At 44.2% G+C, this 25,870-nt stretch overlaps 1 protein-coding gene across 1 annotated transcript; it reads right to left on the bottom strand.

Moving 5' to 3' along the window:
- Positions 1-386: 386 nt before the first annotated feature.
- Positions 387-20,632, bottom strand: mmp11a (matrix metallopeptidase 11a). The gene is made up of 8 exons (XM_035164914.2): positions 20,398-20,632; positions 10,910-11,136; positions 6,730-6,873; positions 5,860-5,993; positions 5,286-5,536; positions 4,588-4,792; positions 3,306-3,566; positions 387-3,204 (listed from the first exon to the last, which is right to left on the bottom strand). Exons 1-8 carry the CDS (start codon positions 20,500-20,502, stop codon positions 3,086-3,088), a joined length of 1,446 nt encoding a protein of 481 aa, XP_035020805.2. The 5' UTR covers positions 20,503-20,632; the 3' UTR covers positions 387-3,085.
- Between the last annotated feature and the right edge of the window lie 5,238 nt (positions 20,633-25,870).

Genomic DNA, 25,870 nt, shown 5'->3' on the forward strand with positions numbered 1-25,870 from the left:
TGTATTTTTTACAATTACACAATAGACCAGATGATTGAAATATTTTTTAAATACTTTTAAAAACAAATATTTTGACCATAACTAATTTACAAAATTTGACATTTTTATGTAGAAATTACTCAAAAATTCAAAGCTTATAAATGATTTATATTTATATCTATATACATTTGTTTGATCTGCAAATTAGCGATCATGATCGATGATGATAGAAATTAAGATTTAGCTGAAAAGTCAATTTCACAGTTAAATTCACACAATCTGACATTTAGATAAAAAATGTATTTCTCTGCAAATCCAAATTCAATAATTAACTTTTTGATCAAGCAGGAATAGAATATAAATATATAGTGTGTGTGTATTTAAACTTTCTCTCACCACAGGCAGAGTTTGGTAAAAAGGTTATAATTTTATTAGAAAGAAACAATATGCGGTTCATACATTTCAATGTACAAGTTAATCCGAAAACATAATAATCAAGGACACGTATGTACAAGAAAACATTTGCTAAGTCGATTGCGTATAAATATTTTTTCAAAGCAGTAAAAGAGTTAACACTTGAGATGAGTTGAAGAAATGATTCGAACAACAACGTCTGTAATGACTGAAACTGTAACGACTCAGTGTCCTGCACTGAAAGACAAACGAGATGAAGGGACACTTCAAGTGCTGCAGGGACACAGAGGAGGAGACGTCCCCATCAGCAGGACCAGTGGGTCTCAACCCGCCGGTCTGGACGCACAGAGAGCGCGTTACGTCCAGATCCTTCCACTCGGCAGCAGAGGAGAAGTTCTCACTTCCTCCATGTGAGTAAAAATATATTCTGGTAAAAGTCCTGAATTCTGAAGTTCCTGTTGTGACTGATGTTTTATTATATTTTAAGTTATGAAGTTTTAACTACTTTACTTTGTTTAGTTCATCGGGTAAATCTGAAGAGTCGTGAGAACGAGGCAAGAAATTATATTTTTATTTTATATTCCTTTTTCTCTTAAATTCTGGATGATTCTAACCTCAATTGGTTGAAATGAAATCAAGATGTTGGAACCATTTATGACCTTTTAGTACTAAACTCAAGTTTCCTCCAAAAAGAGAAACTATACAGACTAAAAACATTAAAAATAAATTATGGACGGTGGTAAATTTCCTCTTTGTATTGATTAATACTCAGATTTTGGACATTTAACCGATCTTCTGGGGCAAAATATCAAATATACATTTTATTCTAGCTTCTCACATGTGAAGATTCGATTTTTCACCGTCAAACATGACAGTGAACTGAGCGTATTTGGAATATGAATGAAAAAACAAGACATGCAGAGATTGCAGCTCGTTAAAAGGAGTTAGTTCCAGCTTTAAAGTATTTGTCTCTTTGTGTTTTCGGATCCGGGTGGAAGCTAAAGTCTGCTGCTGAGTGACTGAGCCGGCTGAGAACCACTGAACGTCCCTGAACGTGTTCCACTCCCCGACCTGAACACAGCACCATGTGACGGAGAAGAAACGACTTCATCCAGGATGAGAGAGATTCAAAAAAAACATGAGGACACTGTCTCCGCCTGCAGGGAGACAGAGTTGCACCCTAGGTGGCGCCCTGGAGCTTGTCCTGCAGCAGAGGCCTGCAGACTGATAAGTGGTGATGACTCGCTGTGTTGGAAGAGTGACACCAGGACGTGACGCGCGCTAATATTTTCACATTTTCTTCCCATGTGGAAACTGAATTGGAAAATGTATATTTTGTTGAGGGAGGAAACGAAGGAAACATTGGATTTAATGTAGGAAAGTCGAGTCACAACAGAAAGAAGCATCTGATCCCGACGAGAAAAATAAATAGTTTTCAGGTCTTCGTCAGAGACCAGAACCGTCCAGACTCTCTCTCACTGTGGGAAAGTGCTTCTTCCATCTGTTCATCTGGGGAAACGTTGGTGTGGGAATAAAAGTAAATGCGATAAAGTGCAAATGAAAACGGACTGAAGCTGTTGTCAGACATGAACTCTGGACATTGTCAGGAGTTTGTCTCTCACGTGTGAAGAAGCAGCAGGAGATTGTCCGGATCAGACTCGTCCACAACAACAGGACAATGTTCTCTCTGCTGCAGAAAGCTCCGTGTTTTCATTTTCATCTTTATCGCCCGAAAGAAAGATCTCGAATCTCCTTGGAAAAAGTTTCTAAAATGTCCAGTTTGCGTTCTCACCTACAGCCTCTCGGGGAAACTTCAGGGAAATGTTCGGACTTCGGTGCAGGTCTGAAACCAGCGAAGGGGAATGAATTGCGATGCTCTGAGCTCAAAGCACGTGACTTTAGCGTCGCTTGTCAGTGACGGGGGGGACACATTTAAAACCTATAACCTGAAATGATACTTTAAACAGAAATATCATGTTTCCATCCCAGTTTCCACGTATTAACCTGATGTTCCGTCTTCTTCCTCTGTAAAGATTTAATGACCTCGGACTTTATCCTGACGCAACAAACGTTGATTTCAATTTTCTGGTTCAAATTAGCATAAAGCTTCAGTTTCAGTGACTCGACAACGTTACGTCTGATTCGTGTGAGTGAGGGACAGAAAATCTCCTGCGCGTGTGCTCACATCTTTAAAATCGCAGGATCTTTGATATCTGGGTTTAAAGTCACGTACACACCCGCCTGTTTAACGCCACTCTTCAAACACAAGAGAATCTCAGGCTCATCCACGATTTTACAAAGAAATAAAGGGAACAAGAGTCTGTTCTGTCTGGGAACCAGAATGTCATCGTCAGGCTCAAAGACAGGAGGTGAGAACAGTTCACATGTGGTTCATGCAGGGCCCAGATCTCAGGCTTCTGGTGACAGAATGTGAAAAAATAAATATGAGTATAGCTGCACAGGAGGCGCCAAGTCTGAGGAAACGTCGCTTGGTTTTCCTGAGAAGAAGCTGAAGTCGATCTGAGAACCAATAAATGGAGTAAAGCACAAACAGATTTAAAGGAGGTCGTCTTGCCCCCTTTTGAAATCCGAACATACAAAACGTCTTTGTTCACAAAAACTCCTCTTCATTGTCAAAAAGAAACAACAACAAAAAAAAAAAAAAGTCGCGCGATTCTCCGATGATGAAGACTCACGCGTTTCTGCAGCCGAAAAAATCCATGCCGATGTAGCGAGGGTATCCCTCCAAAGAGTTCATACCGACGGGGTCAAACTTCCAGTACTGTCGTCCTCGGATGAAGTGAGCGTAGCCTGAAAGACACCGCGGGCGATTTCATGTCAAAGAATCAGTGTCAACAATCGTGAAAAACTTTAAATATATAAACTCTGCTCCCTTGTTTTCTGGATCTTACCGTAGACGTCCCTGAAAGCCGCGTCCACGTCGTCGGGGATGCCGCTCCAGTCCTGCATGCTGCGCGGGTACACGGACTCCAGGCGGTTCTCGCGGGGGCTGAACCTCCAGTAGCTGCCGGACTTGAAGAAGTAGGTGTTGTAGTTGGAGTCGTGGCCCCAGCGCAGCGCCGCCTGGATCCCGGACACCGACAGGCCCAAGCTGCGGATGGACTCCGGCCCTCGGATCTGCATCTCGGCATCGAACACCCAGTAGTTCTCACCTGCAGGAGGACGGAGAAACACGGACGGCACTTAAGTCTGGTTGGTACATTTCTTTTTGTGTCTGTGACTAAGAGATTTTCTCGTCCGCTCAGAGCTTCATCCCCTGGAGAGAGTCTTCCTCCTGATGGAGTCACCTGACCTTTGTTTCAGTCTGTCGCAGCGTCAGAGCAAGATGACACTGAACCAAACAGTCACAGGTTCGATCCCTCATCTCAGGAAGAGGGTGAGTCCACGTCAAATCATAATAATACAATTTCCACTAAGTCTCTGTTTGCCGTGCATTGCAATAAACAAAGTCTTTTATATTTATCTATGATCATTATGTGTAATTTCATCCAATAATCCTCACGTCTGTTTCCATTTTATTCAATCATATTTATATTTATTAAATATATGTAATTTCTTTAAGATGCATGAAATATCCTAATTTCTGTTTGCCTCACATTTTTCAATTTATTCGTATTATAGCAATTTTTTTTACTTTAGAAACCTTTTATAACTACGTAGGGATCAATAGCAACAACAGCACTTTTAAAGCTTGTAGCATAAACAGGTGAAAAATAACACTCTGTTTATTCTCATATCTCAGAGACGAAAGAAGATTGAAGCCGAAAACGAGTTGTTTTATTCCCGAGACTTTATTCAATCGGGGAACGAAACAAATCCAGGAAGGTTTGTCGGGAACACTTTCTAAAATCGATTGATTTGACTTTCCCCAGGAGCAACAGCCACCGTCAGACTTCACCTCATATTTCACGTTACCTGGTTTAATGAGCTGTGAAGTTGTGACTCTAATTAAATAAACTTCATATTAAATCTTTTTTTAGATAATCTTTGGCAGATCCCTGAGAGAACAAGCCCGGCCTTGAGACCACGAGACATTTAAACTTAAATTAAATTCCCACTAATGAAAATAAACAAGTTGTTGTTTTTATTTGTTACTTTCCTGAGCGCGTGTCACACTTTCTGTTTCTTCTTCATGTCCTCCCGTGAAATCTCAAACCACACGACCCCGCTCACCTTGAAAGAACCAAATGTTCCCCGACTTGTCTTCAAAGGCGGCGTCGATGTTGTCGGGAATCCCCCTCCAGTGACGGGACGCCAGCGCCGGGTAACCACTCTCCAGATGCCCGTCCCTGATCCGCCACACGTAGCCCGACTTAAAGAAGAACAGCTCCCCTCGGATCATAGACACGGCATCAAAGTCCGTCTGGCAGGCGTCGGGCTGGAGAGAAGACACATTGTTCATTCCTTTCCAACATGAGGCCACGCACGCCAACGCAGTGTTTCTAACGACAGGGATTTTTAACTGCAGCGAGATGAAGTGATAAAGAGGCGTTTTACTGCCTGAAGGTAAATCAGAGCAGGGGTTTGTGTTTGAGCTCCAGCCGAATACGACTTGCGCCACAAAACCATCACAAAGAATTTCAGGGGATTTATTTCGGTGTAAAAACTCTCAGTTACAAGTTTTACAGGAGAAGCTGATCTGAGGAAACCCCTTTGTCACGATGCGGTTCCATTGATATTCACTGTTTAACTGGTTTATAAGCAGAGAGACGACTTCCTCTTAAAGGACAGAGGCGACGGTTTCTATATTTTACTCCTTGCCAGTGAATCCCATGAAAATGAGTTGATCTCACGTCATGTATCACGTATTTTCCCAAAATGAACTACATCCTGTCTTTAGTTTCCTTTGAACCTTCATCAGTTAAACTCACTGTAGTGGGGATCTCGTTGGTCTCCGGGTTGGAGGGAGGAGGGGTGGGTGGCGGCGGCGGCGGAGGCAGCGAGGGCAGGACTTGTGGATGAACTCCGTACAGATACTGGATGCCCTGCTTGTCGTCCTCGCTCAGCCTCAGCGGGTAGGAGAAGGTGTAGTATGCGGACATGATGGCTCCTGGCTCGCGCGAGTGCTGCAGGCCCAGGACGTGCCCGAACTCATGGGCAGCGACCTGGAGAAGGTCTGTGCCTGCAGGAGAGGAGGTTCCACAAACCTCAGATGATGCAAAACCACAGCTGCTTCACTCACTGTCTGAAGGTCCTGTGTGTTTGCTTAGAGCCGCTGGCAGAGGCCCGAGGCGATGCAGCGCCAACGCCACGGAAACATCATCATGCCTCCGAGAAATGAACCTTTATAAAATCACTTTTTAGACGAATTTGGACTTTTCTCTTTGACAAACTCTTCAGTTTAACTTGCAGCTGTTTGATGAAGGTTTTTTCTGATCTGTCTGTTCTACCAGAAGCATTAAAGTAAAGAGACAGTTGTCTGTATGTCCTCAGTGTCTCACTCACCCATGTGGTTTCCAAGCGTCCAGGACTCATCATAGTCGAAGTGAACGTCCCCCTGTCGGTGGGTTCTGGGGAAGAAAGCGTGAGCGAGGATCCCACCCGGGCCGTCGAACGGGAGGTTGTCTCCGTGCCAGTATCTACAAGTTCGTAAAACAAACGCTCGGGTTCACATAAGATGAATGAAATCAAAACCTTTGAAAACATTCTCGATGATATTTGATTATCAGTTAGTCTGACAGTTATAACAATGAGGCACGGATCAGAAAAACATGAAATCGCTGCAGGAACAAAGAAACCAGGCAACATAAAAGAGGATTAAATCATTTCAGAGACGACTCAGATGAAACTGTGCTGTTTGTTTTCTGCTCTTTGTTGCTCGACTATCTCTCGTTTGTATCTTTGTCCAAATTAGATTTGATCCGATCTGATTCTGTCCAGCACTCGCTCATAAACACAGTGGATTGAAAACACAGCGAGTGCCTCAGGTGACGGGAGAAGCTCGGGGTCGTTTGTGGCGACTGCAGACGAGAGGAAATCATAGAAATCCACGAAAAGAAAGAAGAAAGAACATCTGCTCATCGTCAGCGAGGAAACTAAACAAGAGCTGAGAGCAGAACTCTGCAGGACGGAGATGATATCAAATCATAAACATGTCGTATGTTTATGATAACAACGATGATACCGATGTCATACTTGGTGAGTAGGTATTTCATACTTTGACTTCGTCCTTTTTTAATCTTATAATTACTCTCAGTACTTTTATGAAATAGATCCTGTTTGAGCATCTTATCAATGTTTCCTTCACATCCTGTGTTCAGGCTCCTTTTCATTGTCACTTAATAAAACTTCTTTGTGTGTTTTCCGTGCTCCCACCTGGTGAAGTCGATGCGGATGTCGGCCTTCCCGCTGTGGATCTCAGTGAAGGTGAGCGGGGTGACGTCACTCCAGATTTGCAGCGCTTCCCGGAAGACGCGTCGAACCTTCTCCTCGCCCATCTGCCACGGGAACCTGACGATCCTGCACAGGAAGTTGGTGCAGGTGTCAAACACACACACACACACACATTGCACACACATTGCACACACACTGCACACAGGATGTACGGCAGCAGTGGCAAAGCGGGACCACCGGCCTCGCACACCTCCCTCTAATCTGATACCTGCAGCCGTCTCGTCAGCGGGGAGGTGAGCTGTTACTCAGGCCCTCAGGCTCGCTAACAAAACCCTGCATCGTCTCCTCCCGTTTCCTCTGAGATGAAACCACCCAGCGTGATAACCGAAGGAAGAAGAGGAGAAACCTCCTCGTCTTACCCACGGCACATAAACACGTCATTAATGATATAGAGCATCGGGTACACTTGGCATCAAATCAGTGAAATGAGAATAAACGCTCCCGTGTCAGTTTGGAATAAATCACCGTCAGCCGACATGACAGGGCGACATAATCAGCTGTTAATTAAAAATGGGAATTTGACTGACTTTGTAAAATGAGATGAAAATGTTGCAGAAAGGCCACAAGTTCAACCTGCAGTTCACAGGGAGTCAGGTGGAAGCTACAGGCTTCAGCCACCGGGCTCAAACCTTGTCCTGCGCAAAATCAAAAGTGTGAAAACAGCATTTTCCAGACGTGGATTATATTTTTTAATTGAACAATAATGCGTTAATTATAGAGCTTTACAAAAGGATATAGGTATAATTTCCCAAACTGTTCCTTTAAATAACAGTCTCCCAACATGTCTCCCTGCCAAACAGCTAAAGGGACAGTTCAGCATTCTGAGAAAAATGCTGATGAAAACTGAAACCTCTCTTGTGGGTGAAGTGTGAATCTGTCCCGACGTGTTTAATCGCGCAGCGTTCACGTCTACTGCACATGTTGCCAGCTGCTACTGGTAAGTGCAGGTTTTGGGTTTTGGCACAATGCGACCAGACCTGGCAACCTGACTGCTCAGAAATACACAACTGCAGCACGGTAACGAAACTCCCAATAAACCTGCTGCATGCAGATTAAACACAGATACGATAGAGCTTGCTAATCAGGGTGATTTCCTTGTGGGAGTATTTCTGAACTTTAGACTCAAGCTGCTCCCCCCCCCCCCTCCTGTCTCCAGACTTTACGCTGAGTTGGGTTAAACATGTCCCGACTCCAGAAATATGTGTTAACCTCTAGTTTTCTGTTAATTCAGCACACGAGCAGATTGTTGACGGAGGAGCTCGACTCATCTTCAGGTCTGAGTCTGAATGAACAAAGCAAGCGTTTGTTAATAAAGCACCTCTCACAGACACTAGTTACAAACTGCTTCACGTCAAATAGAGTCAGATGAAATAAAAAAGACATAAAAACCAAAGTGTCCCAACACCTACAGCTTATTGTGAGACTATTCCAAAGCTTAGAGGGCGAGCGAGTGGACGGACGGACCCTCGTGTTGGGAGTGACCTGGATCTAAAGTCCTGGGTGGAGACGGAGCAGAAGGTCCATGATACGCTGCGGAGTCCGGACGTGTAGGATCATGATGAAAGCGGAGCAGCAGCATGTTGATGGCTATGTAAGGATGATTTAATAAAACTAGAATGTCACTCAGAACAGCTCATACTTCCACCAAGGCCCAACAGTCTCCGTAAATCAAGTTGCACACAACTACACACACTGCATCCTTCCACCAAGTTCTGAGGAAATCCGTTCCAGTAGTTTTTGACGAGATGAGATATGTGTGAGCATGTCCTTTTCATTTCTTCACCAAGTTCCTAAGTGTCTCTGATTCTGTGGAGTTGAGACGCACATTTGCAGCTGTGTGGACGAGCAGGACAAACAGGAGACGGCTCTTCCACGCTCCGAAAGAAGGAAAAAAGAAAAACGCTGCATCATTTTATGGCACAAAGCAGAATTCAGGTCATGTCAGTCCAGAGCATGTGAGCTGTACCTGAGGCCGGGATCAGCTCTGTCTTTATGCAACGAGGGTCAAGAGGGACAACCAGCAGCAGGCGTTATGGGAAATGTGGTCTTAATTTAGAGTAACGTTCGATATCTATGAATACCACTGGAATTTATCATTCAAGAGAGGTGGAGCACAGTCATGGAAAATGTCTGAAAGATTTGAACCTTTAAGACACATGCACAAAGGAACAACACGGTATTAAAAATTGGCTGGAAATAATTTGTTTGATCAACAGCGTGTTCTTGTGCACAAAAAGATTCCTGCAACGGTGCAAATATTTGCGTTGGAGTTTGCACAAAGGGACTTTCCTCAGTGCAAAGTTCACGTAGCTTGAAATCCTCCAGCTTATCACTTATCGCACAAATACCCTCCAGATTAAAGATGAAGCACTTTGTTGAATATGACTCCTCAGAAACACATGGCTGAGCTTTGAATAACTCAACACCAGGTTTTATTTGAGGGGAAATGCAGATGTTGTATCTGCACCAGCAGCATCATCACCTGCTGCTTTGGAAACAAACCAGTTTGTCGTTTGGATTTACACAAGCACCTCAGATCCTTCTTTTATTCTTTAGTTCACATCAGTCTGTGACGTTCAGAGAACTTCAGGAGGAATGTTTATAATTTCCTTTCAGATAAACCAAATTCCTCTCAACCTCTTTCCCTCCTTCTGCTGCAGCTATCGATTTCCTACTGTCCTTACTGAAAACACATGTGTGTGCTCACTCTATTCTGGACAAGCGATGCTAATGCTCATGTACAAATTGGTCTTGGTTCCTTTCTTTTCCAGTGGAATTTAATGCTTCACTTGTCTCTGGAGCTTTTCATCAAACAAACAAGGGGAAATAGTACTTTCTACTACTATTTGTTGGGAGTTGGGAACTACTTTCAGTCGTGGATTAATTTACATTTGGTGCTCTATTGAGTAATTGGGGCTGCAGGGCGGTATGTGTCTGTGTGTGTGTGTGTGTAATGATTGAGGTAAATATGTAAAGAATGAGGTTGTAAATATGAATATGTGTGGAAACAAATGACCTTTGACACCACAACCAGCTCAGGCCTTTAACGTTTCGCGACCACCTGAGAGCCTCTTTTCAGCTTCGCTAACAGCCGTTAAATCAGTTACAACAACAGCGCTCTCAGCCGACCCGGCATGACTTCGGGGGGTCATGCCCAAACTTGCTTCCCCAAGCACAAAATCCTGGCTGATTCTGAATAAAGAAGTAAACACGGGGGAATCATTAGCGTGGCTCCACTCTGTCAACGCTCATATGTTAGCTGCTGAAAGGCCCCAGAAGCCGAAGTGGCCCCGTGAGGTCGTGCAGGAGTCTCCTCTGACTTTGTGGGTTGTTGCCATGGTCCCGTTTGACCACATCACTCTGTCAGGTGTCACCGTCGTCAGTGTTTTATTGGTCCAAAGCAGCAGAATCTTATTAGTCTGCGGCCGGTGCTGCTAATAAAAGCATTCTGCCTCCCCCTCTCTCCCTCTGCTTGTCTTAATATACTGTTAAGTTAAAGAATGGCTACAATGAAAGGGACCCCAGGAGACACAGACAGAGCGGCAGCAGCCACCAGACGACTGCCAGACACTCGGTGGTGCCAAGGCCTCACATGAAAGAAAACCTGCACCCCCCTTTTGTCAGAATCATAATTTCAAGACTTCATTTTCGACGTGCTTCATGCAGGCGATCCAATTTAACATGTAACATTTAAACATGGAGTCATGTTTGTTTCCGTCTGATGAATGTCAGGTCCATTAATCCTTCAGTTGCTGCTCTGTTTTTGGTCTCCACCAACTCCTGAGGGAAATATCTTTGCTCTATAGCTGCTAAACGTTCCACTGTGTTGAAATGTGTCTTTGAAAAGATTTTCTGATTCCCTGAAAATAAACTATTTTGTAGTTTTTGTTTACATTTGCCTCCTCAAATTGCTTCCTGCCGGACGAAGAAGCCAGCTGGAGGGAATCTTATGAAAATACCAACTTTAATTTTCTTTTCTCATTCGAATCACATGAGGACGTGCACAGTAACACAACCCTAACAGGCGGCTGTGATGTGGTTACCAGCAGGGGGTCACCAGCTTTCACTGTTAAGAACTGATTGTGTGTGTGCGGATCTGTACCTGTAGGTGAGGTCCGTTCTTTCCAAACGTCCTCCGTAGAGGACAAAGCGTCTCTGGCGGTGTCGTCCACGATGGTGCACCCCCTTTTGGGCGGGGTAGTCCGGTACACCACAGCGCGGTCGGTTCCATGTGTTGGAGGTGTTGTTTGACAAACTCGTCTCCTTCACTACGTCCTGAGCGTGAGGAGCCTTCCCTCTCTTCTTCAGGTCGGGGAACCTTTCAGAGACCTGGAACAACAGCGGCTCAGTTAGTCTTCTGTGGCTCGGTTGTGGTTCACGGCGACAAGCAGAGGGTCGGAGAGGGCGGCTACAGCGTTAATCTAAAGGTGCACTTCGTCAAGCTCACACCCTCACATGGAATTAAGCAGGTATATCATTTACAATCTTAGAAATCAAATGATAAATTTCATCCCCAAGGTTGTTACACACATCCTGTGGGGGACATGAAGGTATGTGGTCTAAATTTAATTGCTATCCATCCAATGATTGTTGACAAATGTCAACCTGCTGGTGGCGCTAGAGGAAAACTCATCAGTAGTATTAGACAAACAACAACAAAGTCCTGGACGTGAACCAGCGTCATTTAGAGTTAAATTTGAACTCTGAGGTTAATGACGGCACACACTCATAATCAGGTCCCCAAAAACAAGTAGTTTGCCCCAGTTTAGGAGACGCTCGGTCCCAGAGTGTCCCGTTAGCGTTAACACCACCCCACCCCTCAGAGGAAATGGCTCTGCTCATTTCCACGAAAGCAATTTACAGAGGAGAGCCGCCCCATCTGCATCGCCTGACTCAGACCGGCAGCCCTCATCTGCAGCGCTGCACTGAACAGACATGTTGGGTGTTCTCCTCGTATCGCAAAACGATGAGTGCACTTCCGTTTCCGCTGCCACTAACAACAACCTGTGGGAAAAGACCTTATTATATATATATATATATTGTGCAGGGACACAACTATTTACTTCTATCATCAGATCCAATGAATCTTCCTGCATCTTCTCCAGAGGGTCTGAAGACGACCATCACTCTGACCTTTGACCTCAGTTCCCTCATGCTGCCTGTTTCTGAACTGTTGGGACGGAGGCAGGTTCCCGCTGAGAGCTGCAGGTGAGAAGCTGTCGGCTTCAATCAGTTTGTCGTAAAGTGAAAGTTGCATTAAAAAAGTTAATATAACTGGGTTATGAACTATGCCGCTTATAACGTGTTGCTAACGTCGGCTAAACCTGGGTCCTGACCTCTGACTTTGCTACTTTAGCAAACATAGCTTGTTAAATACTTCTGGTTTGCTTTCGATAAACTATGTATGAATACAAAATCCTATTCATACAACTTCACTTCATGCAACTCATTTCAAATCAAACATCACATGAAACATTGAACTTAAAGTTACAGCCTCGACAAGCGGAACCAACCAAAGTGATTAGACATATAAACTGTAGTATTTTGACATCACATTTTTCACACTTCATCCATAAAATCTAAAATAACGAACTGCAGGATGTTTATCTGAGCCAAGTGGAAGTTGTGCTTGTGTTGTGTGTACAGCAGCCCCCCCGGGCTCTGCTGGACTCAAACTGGTTGTTGTTTGTAGGTTATGGGGAACAAATCGCAGCAGGAATGGAGGAATGTGCTCCAGACTGCGGAAACACTGTGACTGATGGGCCTGGATCACAGAACAAACAGTACACACCTCCTCTACCAGCCCCTCCGACCCCTGCACCTCCTGGGTTTCACTTTGTTTCAAGGAGATCTCAGTGCCTGGATTCTAACGCCCTCAGCACTTACTCACGTTAAAAAGGTTAACTGCAAATTAAGAAAACATCTTCATCGATTTGACGACACGCACGGCAGATTGCGAAAAACGACAACTGAAATGTTTCCAGGGGACCCAAAAAAGTGATGGACCTGCTGTTTTTAGGTTCCCTGGAAACATTCCCGTTGTCGTTTTCACTTTTTGCTGCGTGTTTCTCTATTTGCATGTGTCAACCTCATGATAAACAACGAAACCCTTATCAAGGTGTGAAGCAGGTTTGAAACGTATCAGAGCAAAGACTGATGACATGAAACTGATGGAAATCGTAACCAGCATGGAACTCAATCTCTATTTGTTTGCTTTTTAAAAAAACAAAACATTTATACACCCTGAGGAAAGCTAACAGCCCACACGTCGCTGCCAGCGAGGACACTGGGTTCACCTGATGAGGATTTGGGTGTTTTAAAGACCTGAGGAGCAGTAAACAATTACAGTTTTAGGCTTATTCATAAATGTGACTTTTAGGAAAATGTTCAATTAGGATTTGGTATTTATTTCATTTCATATTCATTTCATATTCGGTGGCAGGTAGCAGCCTCGCAGAGTCTCAGTCGGGGAGGACATCGTCCTGATCAACAACTTCACTGTGGCCTTTAGGGACTGGGACTTGAGCTGTCAATCACCTGGTCACAAGCAAACCTCTGTCCTCAAACGAGACAGTTTAGACCGACGCTGCCCGCTGCCTGATCCCAATCAGGTGAGGGGGGGGTGTCGGCTTACAGGGTCGTAAAAACTTGGGCTAATTCTAAGTGGTGTGTGCACAGGGGGAGGAGGGGGGAGCCGCCTCTGTCATGTCAAAGAGGGAGATGGAGAAAAGTGGTTAAAGGACTAAACCGCCCCCCCCACCCCCCCCCTCCCGCCGGCGTGTCAAATGGATTGTTTGACCCGTCTGACCCCGCAGCACGGTTACACACTAAAGGTTCCTGATTCCCAACAGACTTCACATCAAAGTTCAAGGTTAAAACCCAAACAAAAGATTTAGCTCCATCTACGATATCGGGTACGTTTCCTGCTAATGACTTTCTGAACTCTTTTCCTCTGAGAAACAACAACAAAAAACTAAATATTCTTAAATGTTATTACCTCCACCGCCCCCTGGTGGCTGGCAGCAATATTTTTTCGGTAAATTTGGTTTTAATTACCTATTTGATGGCATAACAACAGGGTGAAACGTCTTGATTTACAGCTGAGACTTCGATTTACACTCCAAAGTATGTCCTCTGTACAATATGGCAGAATTCACATCAAGGATTGTTTGGCTTCACTTCTGGGAGGTGGGAGCAAGAAGAAAAGTGTTATCTATCTTACCGAGGGGATAAGTCTTTAAACACAGCTCATAAATACTTCACAAACTAAATTTGTATTCAGTTGCAGATTAATAATCCTTTGGTGTTGGACACTAAGAGAAATCTGGAATACGATGAGGCTTATAGGCTACAGGGTCAAATGTTTGACTCAGGAACTCAGAAACTAATTCTCCGAGATTTTTAATATGGGTTGATTTGTTCCATTTCCTTAACCTGTGTAAAACAGCTCCGTGCACTTATTTTAAATCTGAGGCTCAGCTGTAAGAGGAAGCTAAAGAGTGAGATTAGAGGTTGTTTTCACTCGGAGGAGATGATACCACGTCCGTGAGTCAACCGGTGAGACACGGGTCTTGTGGCCGTGCTTGCGTGTTCACGTGTAATTTCAGAGCAGACAATGGAAATCCTGTCAGGAGACTGTGTGACGACGTCTGAGAAAGAACGGGGGGGGGTAGAGAAAAAAAATCCCCTCGGGACAATTAGTCTGTCACTTTCCGCTGAGAGTGCAGAAAGTGGGTGATGAGATTTGAAACTCCCCTAAAAGCCTGAAGGCCTCGTAGATGCTTGTTCACGGCGGGAACACGTGAAGGAGCTGGTGATGGTGGTGGAGGAGGAGGGAGTGGGTGGGGGGCGTCCATTGCATGTATGGACACATCCAGCTTCTGGTTACAGTGATGACAAGACGGGAGAGACGCGGTGCAGGGGATCTGACAGTGGTATTCAGAGGGCATGTCTGTGCACGGTGCGTCTGAGGAGCGTCTCCAGTGGAACAACAAACCCACCCACCCACCTCCGTCACCCCCGTCAGGTCACCGTGCTTTAACGTGACCGAGAACCTGAGACAGAAGGGGCGGAGCAGACGGTTTTCCACCGCTGGTCTGACTGAGAAACCTTAGAGCAGCTTCACGTCTTCACTTGGGGAGCGAGACCCTTCATTTAAAACATTAGAGACAAACGTGGAAGCAGTTAGGTGCAGTAGCTCAAGTACTGTACTTGAAGACGGCAGCAGTTAAACACAGGACAGTTTGATACTCATGGTACTTCCCTCACTCTGTCCCACGTTCTACTCGCCCTGCACCACATTGTTTGTGTGTATTTGTTGTGTCTTTTCCTTCCTGTTATTTCTCACGTCTTCAAGTTCTTTCAAACCCTGAATGCAGGACTTAACTTGCGACGGGTGCTTCCCCTAAAACTAGCGAGAGCGCCAAATGTGGATTAATCCGCTGGTGAAAATAGTCCCCAAACAAATGAACTGTTTCCTCCTGTTTGAGTGAAGTTTGATTCAACAAACAAAATTACTCTGACAAACTATTTTAGGCAATTTTGTTTAATTAAATAATTTCTCAATTTCTTTGTTTTCAAAATGACCTGAACGCTTTAATTGACGATCAGAATAGCTGCTGATAATTTATAACCAATCAAAACTACGCAGAGTAAAGACGTCAGAGAGATGTTGGACGTAGTCGATAAAAAATATATATTCTGTGGAACATCCACTGAAGAAAAGGCACAAGAGACTAATTTGTACATAAATAATTAAAACACGTAAATACATTGAATGCACGCAACATGTGTTTTCCGTGTAAGTGCGGTAGGAAATCGATAACTGCAGCAGCGGTAGAAAAAAAAGGTTGAGAGGAATTTGGTTAATCTGAAAGGAAATGATAAAAGTTGATCCAAGAATTCCTCCTGAAGTTCTATGAACGTCACAAACTCATGTAAACTAAAAAGAAAACATGAACCTGAGGTGCATGTACGCGTGTGAATCCAAAAAATACAAACTGGTTTATTGACTGTTGCAGGTGATGCTTCTCACAGGAAACTGAGAAGTGCCTCGTCAACATGGGATCTCACTGTCCAACAGAAACTAATCTGGATGAGAGGAAGTAAGTCATAAGCGAGTGTTTACTTGAGGAGACGGATAAGATTTCAATTTGAAGGGTGTGCTTCCAGTAGAGAGGATTCATTGTGCCAGACAGGGGGGGGCAAATCCCTTGTTATCGCTCTCATCCGATATATCATCAGAAAATGAGAAACACACGGCGGTGGAAGGTGATGCACAACATCTGGCCGCCCGCTGAAATCTCGAATCTTTCCTGGCACAAAGAAAAACTCTTCCGCCGGATCGTCAGACACAGATCGTCTGTTCGTCTGCACGATGACCGGCTGATGATTTCACTGATGACTGAGGTGAAATAATGAGAGAGAAGACTTTCCCAGGGGAGTGATGGTTACCAGGTGTCTTTCTCTTTTGTTCAGTTTGCTTTTAAGGTATCTTTGCTTTTTTTTCTTTTTAACAAGTCATTATTTGATTCGACAGACGGCCGCTTCAGAGACAAGTCGAGTCTAAAGGTCAGAGTTTAAGTCGGGAAATCGCAGTTTAATGGCTTGAAGGTTCAATCAAGTTCTACTTCTAAGGGAAATTGGATTGTTTCCAAACCCACGATTTTAGCTCAATCTAATTAAAGTAATTTGGACGGATTGCCATTTGGTTTCAACATCCACGTCCCCATCGAGATGAATTTGAAGTATTAGATTTGGTGGTTCCCTCAGTTGTGGTCAAGCACCACCATCGGGCCAAAGCGTCAACATGTCCAATACTTTGGTTTATTACCAAGTACCTGCAAAAGTACTGACATTAACATCCTTTAAACTAATTGAAGCTCATAAGTTTTTGTTAAATGTCCTGATTCGTGACACGGAACCACCTCGGGACGCTTCCTTTCAACAATGTAGTGAGCATTCATCGTCGTGCATCGGAGCACAACTATGAATCTTTAAGTGCCGTTGTTTGCTTTTCTTTAAATGAATGAATTCTCTCCGGTTCTGTTGTACCTGATGCTACAGCAGCATCTAGGCTAACCTCTGAGCTAGCACTGCTGTTTAAATCTGTCACTTCGTGCTGAAAAACCTAAAACACGCCTTTCAAAATTATCAAATGATGATGTAAGAGTTGTTATATCAGGAAGTTGATTTCCTTTCATTATTTGGGATTATTTTTAATATTTTAAATTCAGTGATGTGCACTTTAATGAATTCAAGAACCGACTCCATCCTGCCGATCGTACCCGGTGACAGGGTTCATGGAGTTAGCTGAATCCTAATGAGTTTACTGCCCCCCCCCCTTCACCTTGTTATGGCTGGATTCAGGACCCGGCTGATGGTCCCTCCTCATGCTCACTAACAAAAGCATCTGATCCCCTGATGGAGGGTGCATGTTGCTTTTTAACTGCACCCCCTCTTGTTGTGTGTCCTTGACCACTCACAGGCCGACGCAGCTGTGACCTAGATCTGCTCAATGGGAACCCGGACCGGCTCTGATGTCACCTTTGCTCTCACAATTCCCCCAACCAATCACTTCGCCCCAAGACACCAACATGATGGGACAAAACAAAAAAACGTAAGCCGAAGGACTCGGGTTTTCAGTGCAGAGAGAAAACAGGCACTGTGTGTCTCCCACTGCCATGAAGGCTCCAGACACTGGGGCCTGTCCAGGCCTGTGCAATCGCTCACTCTTTTGTCAACAACAAGGGAACAAATTGACAAAACTACAGATTAGACCTTGCAGTGAAATGACCAGCAGAGTGAGCAAAGCTGTCTTCCCATGTGCAGCACTGTCCTGATAATGTGTTGCCAGAAAATTGTTGAATTTCTCACGTGTGGAAACCTGGTTAAATATCAAAACATCGAGTAAAAGTCGACAAACGATGTGTCACAACACTGCAGCGGCCTGACTGTGATTACTGTGGATTAAACCGTCTGAAAGACTCAAGCCTGGAAAAACACAGCGTTAATCAATCTAATGGAAACACACGATCTAACAGCACGATTGTTTTTGCTGAAATCAAATGTGCACGATGTTTTTGCCTGTTGAGACAGGGGGCAGATTATGTTTAATGCTCTTGCAGCTCCTCATCACCATCGCACACTGAACGTCTACCAGCTTGGAGATAGGGCTGCGTGATACGGCCAATTATTTATATCAATTAAAAATGATCACGATACGTTTTTTTGCTCCTGAGTTTTTGTTACATTGCTATTGATGAAAATCATCTTTCAATAATTGTTGATATGGTCTTATTGCACTGTCCTAATCTGAGACCTGAAGAAGACAAACGTATCCGTTCATTTGAAAGTAAAAAAAGCAAAGATTGGAGGAAAGTGTGGATAAATGAGGAATAACTGCAGCTGAAATGTTTTTTTTTATTTCTTCTGTTTTTCAGTTTCTGTCAATCATCTTGTGACCCCCTCCAGTTTATCTTGTGGTGCTTCCTGACCCCCCCCCCAGGTTGGATCCTGAGCAATCACCAGCAAGTTTTCACGACTTGCAATCGTAGAAGAAGTGGCTCCAGCTGTGCATGGTGCAGTATGGGAAAAACCAGGAGGTCTAAATTGTGTGGTTCCTCCTGTATGGTGATCATATATATTTGACATCCGATTGTATTTGAATGCAACGTGTCATGTAATCACCTCCCTGTCATTTGGTCCGGATGTTGTGAGACGAGCCATCTGCTGCCTGGGATTCTTCTGCTCTGACAGAACTATGCAGGAAAATACTAGTGATTGTTGCAGCTGTCACTCATTTATGTAATGTTTAAAGTGGTGGCCTCTCAATTGTGTTTTCATTTCCTGTATGCATGCAGTCTTAGAGAATAAATAGTTTTGCTGATCGTGATACATTTGAATGATAAACGTGTTTGCTCGAGAAATGTTTGCTCTAGTTTTTATTTCACCTTAAAAGCATCTTTCTTCTGTCTCATTCCATTCCTGCAGTTTCTCAAAAACGTTGAATTCTACAAGTGTTGTTTATGCTCATTCTTTCCCCCTTGTGTTCTTAAAGTAATACAGGTTCAAATGTGAGCATGGAGGAGCCCAGGACCAAAAGAGAAGATACTGAGCATCAAGCGTCTACCAGCAGCTCAGGTACATGAGAAACTTCCACACACCCAGCAGGTCGACAGGATCAGAGTTAGGAACAGAACCCAACAACCATCAACTAGCAGGTAGATACAGTTCTGATGATTGAATGATCTTTAATCTAAAGAATATTGCACTTTTAAATATTGCTGTGCAGGGCCAGCCGCGGCCCTTATATCTCAATCTGTGCTCGTTATGTGTCTCGTGATGCTTCAGCAACACAAACGATTTAAATTCCAAACACTGGCATCCTCCTCTGAAACAGCTCTCACTGAAATCCCACAGTCTTCTCGTCCCAGCTGTCCGTCTGTTTTGATGAATGACTTATTTTCCTGTGCAAAAGCACAAATGCTGAACCAGCAACCCTCTGTGTCCTTATAGTTTTAGATGTTTGGCTTCAGGGGGTAGTACCGGAACGAGCTGCGTGAGGCTGTAAATTAAAACTGACAACACTACAATAGAAATGTTATAATAAAAAAAGTAGGAAACATAAAGTGTGTGCACACATGGTAGAGGTTTAACACCGCGGTATGAGTGAGTCTATAAAGTCATAAAAATATGTATTCGTTGCCACTGACGCCGTCATGACGGGTCCATATGGAGGACCCCTGTCTTTTATGGTGTTGTTGACAAAATGCCTGTAAGACCTGTTATTACAGCTTCCTGCCCCGCAGACAGGGCAACTCAGCAGCATTTAGTTCCTCTCTCTCTCCTCCCCAGAGATCAGGCCATGGTCAAACCCCCAAAAAAACTCTCTGCTGTCATCCTGCGCGCACGGAGAGCACAGCGCGTCAGGTTGTGTTGCCAAGTCCCGGGGAGCCTGCAGTGCTGCTGAGCACGCACAAAAAAACAGTAGTCAAAATAATTGAGTGATGATAGTCATTTCTTCAAAGTAAGAGCAGCTCCCGGGCTAATTACAGTGACAGGTCAGCTCCGTGTGCGCGCGTAAAATAGCCATTTTCTTAATTACAACATCAGTGTCATTGGTGCTGATGATTCCAAAGAAGAGGGGGCGTGCGTGTGCGCGCCCGTGAATGGGGTTGGGGGTGGGGGCTAGGGGGCTAGTAGCTGCAGACAAGTGCATATTTACTTAAACCCTGAAACTAATTCTTCATGCAGTCAAGTGGATGTTATTTATTTTGGAGCAAAGTGACTCATTCTACTGCAAAGTCTGACCAAGAAAACAAGTGTTGTGCATGAGTGTGTGCGTGCATGTGCGTGTGTGTGTGTGTGTGTGCATGTGTGTGTGCAGGGGGTAAAGAATGAATAAGTCAACACTGCAGAACATTAAAGAAAATGCAAAATCACGCGTGTTCTTTTTCATTCGTGCAATATCGACCCAAGTCGAACCGACGCGTCTCGTTCTGCGCCAAAACCTTCGCGAAAGTCTCCAAACCTGCTGCAGGGGAAAGTTTCCGCCTCCGCCCGAAGTGGAAGCGACAGAAAGCGACTCACCGGGGCCCCCTTGTACCGGCCGGACCCTCGCAGCGGGAGGCAGAGCGTGCTCGGGAGGCATTGCAGCGCGAAGACGCAGCAGCACGCGAGCAGGGAAGTCCGCATCCTCTCCGCCGTCCGGAGCCGAGGAGGTGCACGGGCGGTGTGTGCGGCGCGCAGTGCGGGACTCACGGGCTGCTCCTCTTTAAATAGACTCTGATTTCTTTGTTCTCTCCTCACTTTTTTTTTTTCTTCTTCCACATGCAGTTTTTTCCCCAACAGCCCGAGGCTGACAATACCAACCGCGACCACGTGACTCTTAACCCCTTCTCCGCCGCGTGCCCGTCAACTCGAAACAGATGATGATGATGATGATGATGATGATGATGATTTTTTTCACTTTTTGATTTCATAAAGACCAAGAAATCCAAGATGGAGTTTTGTCAGGGGAGATCCAATGATCAGAGCACAGACAGACACACTCCAGCACCTATGGACATATTATGGGATTATTCTAAGAGTATTACAGGAACACAATCACCTACAGTAACAACTAAACCGCCATTGTTGGTCTGTCTAAACCCTTTTTTATAAGGATAATAACATAGACTAGTCATTGTTGAGAACAACACTCCTGTGCAGATACGTGAATTAAAAGAAAGCGATTTTTATTTTTCACGACAGATTAACTGAGATTAACTATTGACAAAAATCACCTTATTTGTTTAATATCAAAGAAGACAATGCAGCTTCAGATAAGATTTTAAGCCTAAGACGTCAACCAATAGAATATTTAAAGGTATATGTAAGTTTTAACTATTTCCATGCCTAACAGCTGTTTACTTATCAGACTAGCACACAAATAGCAAGATTCAGCACAAAGAAGTGTATGAAGATGGACGATATAGCAAAAGTGAAGCCCAAACATCTCGATCTCCCCCTGGTGGCCCGGCTGCACTATAGGTCATAGACCCCCACGGGTTGTGTCGACCACGAAGGCGGAACCGAAATGAGACGGTCTGGCGTATTGTGACTTTCCCAGATTGATGTCACAGCTGTTGCCTAGCTACAGAGCTGAAGTACGACACAACGTAAAAATGTTTTAATGCGCCTTGTTTTTTTTAATACATGTACTGTAGCTGTTCCGTTGATCGTCTTGTCGCTTGCAGGCGCCATTACCTCGTCACTGAAGCCCAATGAACCCTGGGATAGGTTCGGTCGGGAAGGATCCACCCGTTGGAGCCTTCGTTTCTTGGGGATTGAAGGACACATTTGAAGGAGCGCTCGAAATGGGACAGTCAAGTCCGCTGTGACTTAATGGGTCTTTAAACGCAGCGTCCGATGGATGCGACCCCTGGACCGAGACGCAGCTGATAAGTTTGGGTTTTTTATTAGTTATTTGATGATGCGGCTCCGCTCTATGATCTCCACTGTGCAGATTCTGGCTCCAAATGGTGTCACGATCGCGAGACGGCAGCGCCCACATCCATCCTGGGTCTGTGGTTGAAAAGCAACATCACTGCTGACTGTTGTTGTGCTTCTCTTCTGAAGTTAGCGTGCTAACCAGCTAGCCTGTCTCGTCACTTTTGCAATTACGAGTCGTTGTAGCATCCAGAAGTAGAACTGAAGAAGTGCTGCTCGGAGGCAGTAGTATCATGATCTCTCGTGTGAACAGTGGTTGAATCTCTCAGCCAGACACCATCACCACCACCACCTATTCCTGGAGAGAATCCACATTTGGCGGCAGAGAAAACTTACATTCAAGTAACTTAAATCCTTAATTCTTCGGAAAGTTTTTAAATCACTACACTTGGAGATAGACGGCTTGAAAAACCTATAAAATATCCACCGTTGTAGAATGTAAACTTCCAAATAAGGGAGGTTTTAGGGGGAATCACAGCTGAGACACTGCACAGAAGTTCTGGCAGATAAATACATTCCTCTTTTTTTTTTAAATATACATTTCTGTATTTGCACAGTTTAAACAAACAGGATACAGCCTGATGTTTAATGGGCTTTGCAGGTGCTGGAAGGTGGATGTTTGAACTTTGAACTGAGCCAGTCTGGTTCCAGTTAGGCCGACCACCTCCTCACTTCAGCCCTGTAGTTAATGCACAGGCAGGAGATTAATCAATCCTCTCGTGTAACCCTCAGAAACAAAGTCCCCCATAAGGCAAAGTACTCAATTAAAATGTTTCAAAGAAAAGGGGGTTCAGAGTGTGTGATGCAGAAGAATGAAGCTCCCCTGCCGGACTCACCGGTGGTTTGTGACCCGCCTCGGTCCCTTTGTTCAGAAAATAACTCTTTGTGAGTCGGTTTGAGATCATTTCTATAATTACGACCACTAATAGCAGTAAAGACTTCAGCGGTGCTTTCCTGTGTAATGGCTGTCAGATTTCCGCAGGCTCTTTGGTGATGAAAAAAGGAGTTCTAATAAAATCTGAGTGTAATGAAAGAGAAAAGGGAAAAAGCTTTCCAGGAAGGTGACACTGCTCATTTCTGGAGAGGAAACTGTAATTAATGTTACTACATGCAGATGTATTACGTACGGTGGCCAATTAGATTCAAGGCGGTTACCGGATTGGTCAAATGTCAGCGCTGTTTGGCCTTTACCCTCATGTTTAAGCTGCAAGTGTGTTGGGTGATAAAACCTGTAGGTTGCATTTGTGACATTGGCCCAGAAACAAGTCACAGCTATGAACAAACAACTGTCTGAGTATTTTTAACATCGTATCCCCTCACAGAATGACTCTTGTCTTGACTCGTGTGATGCACAGTCCATCCGAGGGGCAGCGGCAAAAATGAAAGGTTCAAGATTTTTTCGGCGAGTGTGCTTGTTTGTTTTCTTGCAGAGTGAGATGAAAAGATAAGAAGGGTTTGTTTTCTTGCAGACAGAGCTGGAGTCCGGCAATTAGCTTAGCTCACCATTAGGACTGGAAGCAGTTAGCCTGGCTAGCTTTTGATTCCAGTGTGGTGGAGCTATATTTAGAAGAACAACAGACCCAGAACTTTTTTGTAGAGCATTTAGGTTGGTAGTACATTTGCACTTGTGGGGGGAGGAGAGCACTGTCATTAAAATGGCTTGTTCCTCTACAAATGCATTACCTACCAACTGTGTCATTGCACAAATTAAATATTGGTCAAAACCACTTTCAGCAAGTAGTTTGCAGCGCGGAGGAGTTTCCTGAAGTAATGAAATGGAAACGGGAACTGTAACAAGTATAACACGATGAAAGGTTTTAATACTTCCTTTACATGGCTGCAGTCAGATGGCATCAGGTGGGACAAGGTGAGAGCTTTTGTCTGCATGTGCTGCAGGAATATTCTGGTTATTTCCCGGAGGCTGGAAGTGTAAACTCGGTTTGAATTGTAATTGCAAACATACCAAATATTTCCTCATTCATTCTTTGCCGGGCGCTGGTTCCTCTCTGAACATATGAAGCGAGCCCCATTAAAAAAAGGGATCCGTTCCAAAGCTGGATTTTTGTTTTTTAGAATTTTATATCAGGTACAGAACCACAAAGTTTTGCTTTCACTTGCCAGATAACTGTTGGTCAGGGAATGAAGATATCGTGCCAAACTCATAACGATCCAGAAACAAGCGATCGAAATATCAACATCAAAACGTTGGCTGTAATTGGGCTTTCTGTGTTTGATCCTGATGTTTGGCTGTGGTGTTCTGAACTAACCTAAGTGTTTACATTGCAATAGCTCATTTGCTATATGTAATAAGTCATTATAATTATAGTGTATAGGTACAAGCACAAGTGTTTTTCCTGTTTAAGTTCCCCAGTTCGCTTCATCTCATCTCGGGCATCTGAGGAAGGTTTGTAGCTTCACCTCAGATCGTTTGGGTTTTAATCGCACTCTGTATATTTTGATTGTGTTCGAGAGAAGAGTGTTTTTGATCTGAACCTTCCACAAACTCTTTATTGTCTCTTAACCTGCTCATGTAGCTCTAAATTACCTGCACTGCACTGGCCATTGTCGTAACGTGAATTATATAAACAAGTTATCTCATGCTCCACACAGATGGTACCAATACATTTTCCTCCTCAGTGTTTTTTTACAAGAGGTGGCAGAGTTCCAGCAGATGACAGCGGCTCTCAATTACACCAGAAATACGCTTCAGAATCAGGATTCAAGTCACTGCCAAGTCCCATAAATATAGTATTCTGCGTAAGTGACACTGGTGCGGGGGAATGCTGAAAAACAACTGGAGTTTCACATGACATGGTGATTAAGGGTGTCAGGACAATGATGTCATTTAAACACAGCAACTGTAAAAGTCCTAATGAGAACATACAGTCAAGCGCAAAAAGGAAAAACAATGATGAACTGCTTTGGGATGCAGTTTCTCTCGTGACCACTAGATGCTCTTTTCCTTTCACCTGTCCGCTCATCTCAGACACACGGACTGGGACACGTGGGAAACCATGAGTTTTCAATGCACTGCCGCCTACAGTTTGAAAGATTATTGGTTTGCAAAGAGCAGGAACCAGTTTTCTTTTGACTGAAATCAATCAATACCAATTCCCCTCATGATCGGCGTGGGGTATCCCACATTCCATTGGTATCAACATTGTTGTCCAAACTTCAAACTTTTCCACACCTCAACAATCAAAAGCCTCTCTGTCAAGTCCAACCACAGTCACAGGATGTTGTGCCTTGCTCAAAGGCCCATCAGGCAATCATGGTGGAGTGATTATATTCAGATTTTATCATGCTGGACACAAGCTTTCTTCTCCAGCCTTGATTTTATTGTCATATCTTCATATCTAAGTCTTTAAGGGCGATTTTTGTAAGATTTTTATATGTAGCTAGTGGTGGAAAACAAAGCTTTTTCTGATCTGCTTCCACCAAAGTGAATATGCTAACCAGCTAGCCCCGTCACTTTCCAAAAGCGAGTCGCTGTTATGTCCAGTTAATTCTAACCGGAGCACGTATTACAACCTCTTGTCTTGTAAACCCAAAGATGGCCAAAGTTCTTGGAAAGCACACTTTGCCACCGTGTGCTCCTGGTAAAACAAAACCACTTTCTGCTCCAGAGAAAACGTATAGGTGCCTTTAAATGAACTTCATCAATAGAGTTTGAAGTCCGGGTGGCTCCCCCTCGCCCAGGTGTGTGTACGAGCAGATGCAGTGAGGGTTAACCAAGCCAAGCTCTTGGAATGAGCAACCCCCAACACACACATGCAAACACCAACTCAGCATTAGCTCACAGGAATGTCACGCTGGGCACTTTTGTTGTGGGCCTTTTATGGTTTCTGAATTTTTACCAAAAGCAAAACACAGCGCTCTATCAGGAGAGCCTGTGCATGCGATAAACACGTCCATGCTTCCATTCATGACGGAGCAACAGCTGCTGCCTCGGGACCAGATGGAAACCACAAAGGCTTTTCATCTGAAGAGATCCCTGGGTTGATTTCACCTGGGCGAGGGGGAGATGCTGAAAGGATTAGATGCAGACCTGGAACTAAGTTGCAGCTGCTAG

The sequence above is a fragment of the Hippoglossus stenolepis genome, chromosome 9 (assembly GCF_022539355.2).
Source record: "Hippoglossus stenolepis isolate QCI-W04-F060 chromosome 9, HSTE1.2, whole genome shotgun sequence".
NCBI classification, from domain to species: domain Eukaryota; kingdom Metazoa; phylum Chordata; class Actinopteri; order Pleuronectiformes; family Pleuronectidae; genus Hippoglossus; species Hippoglossus stenolepis.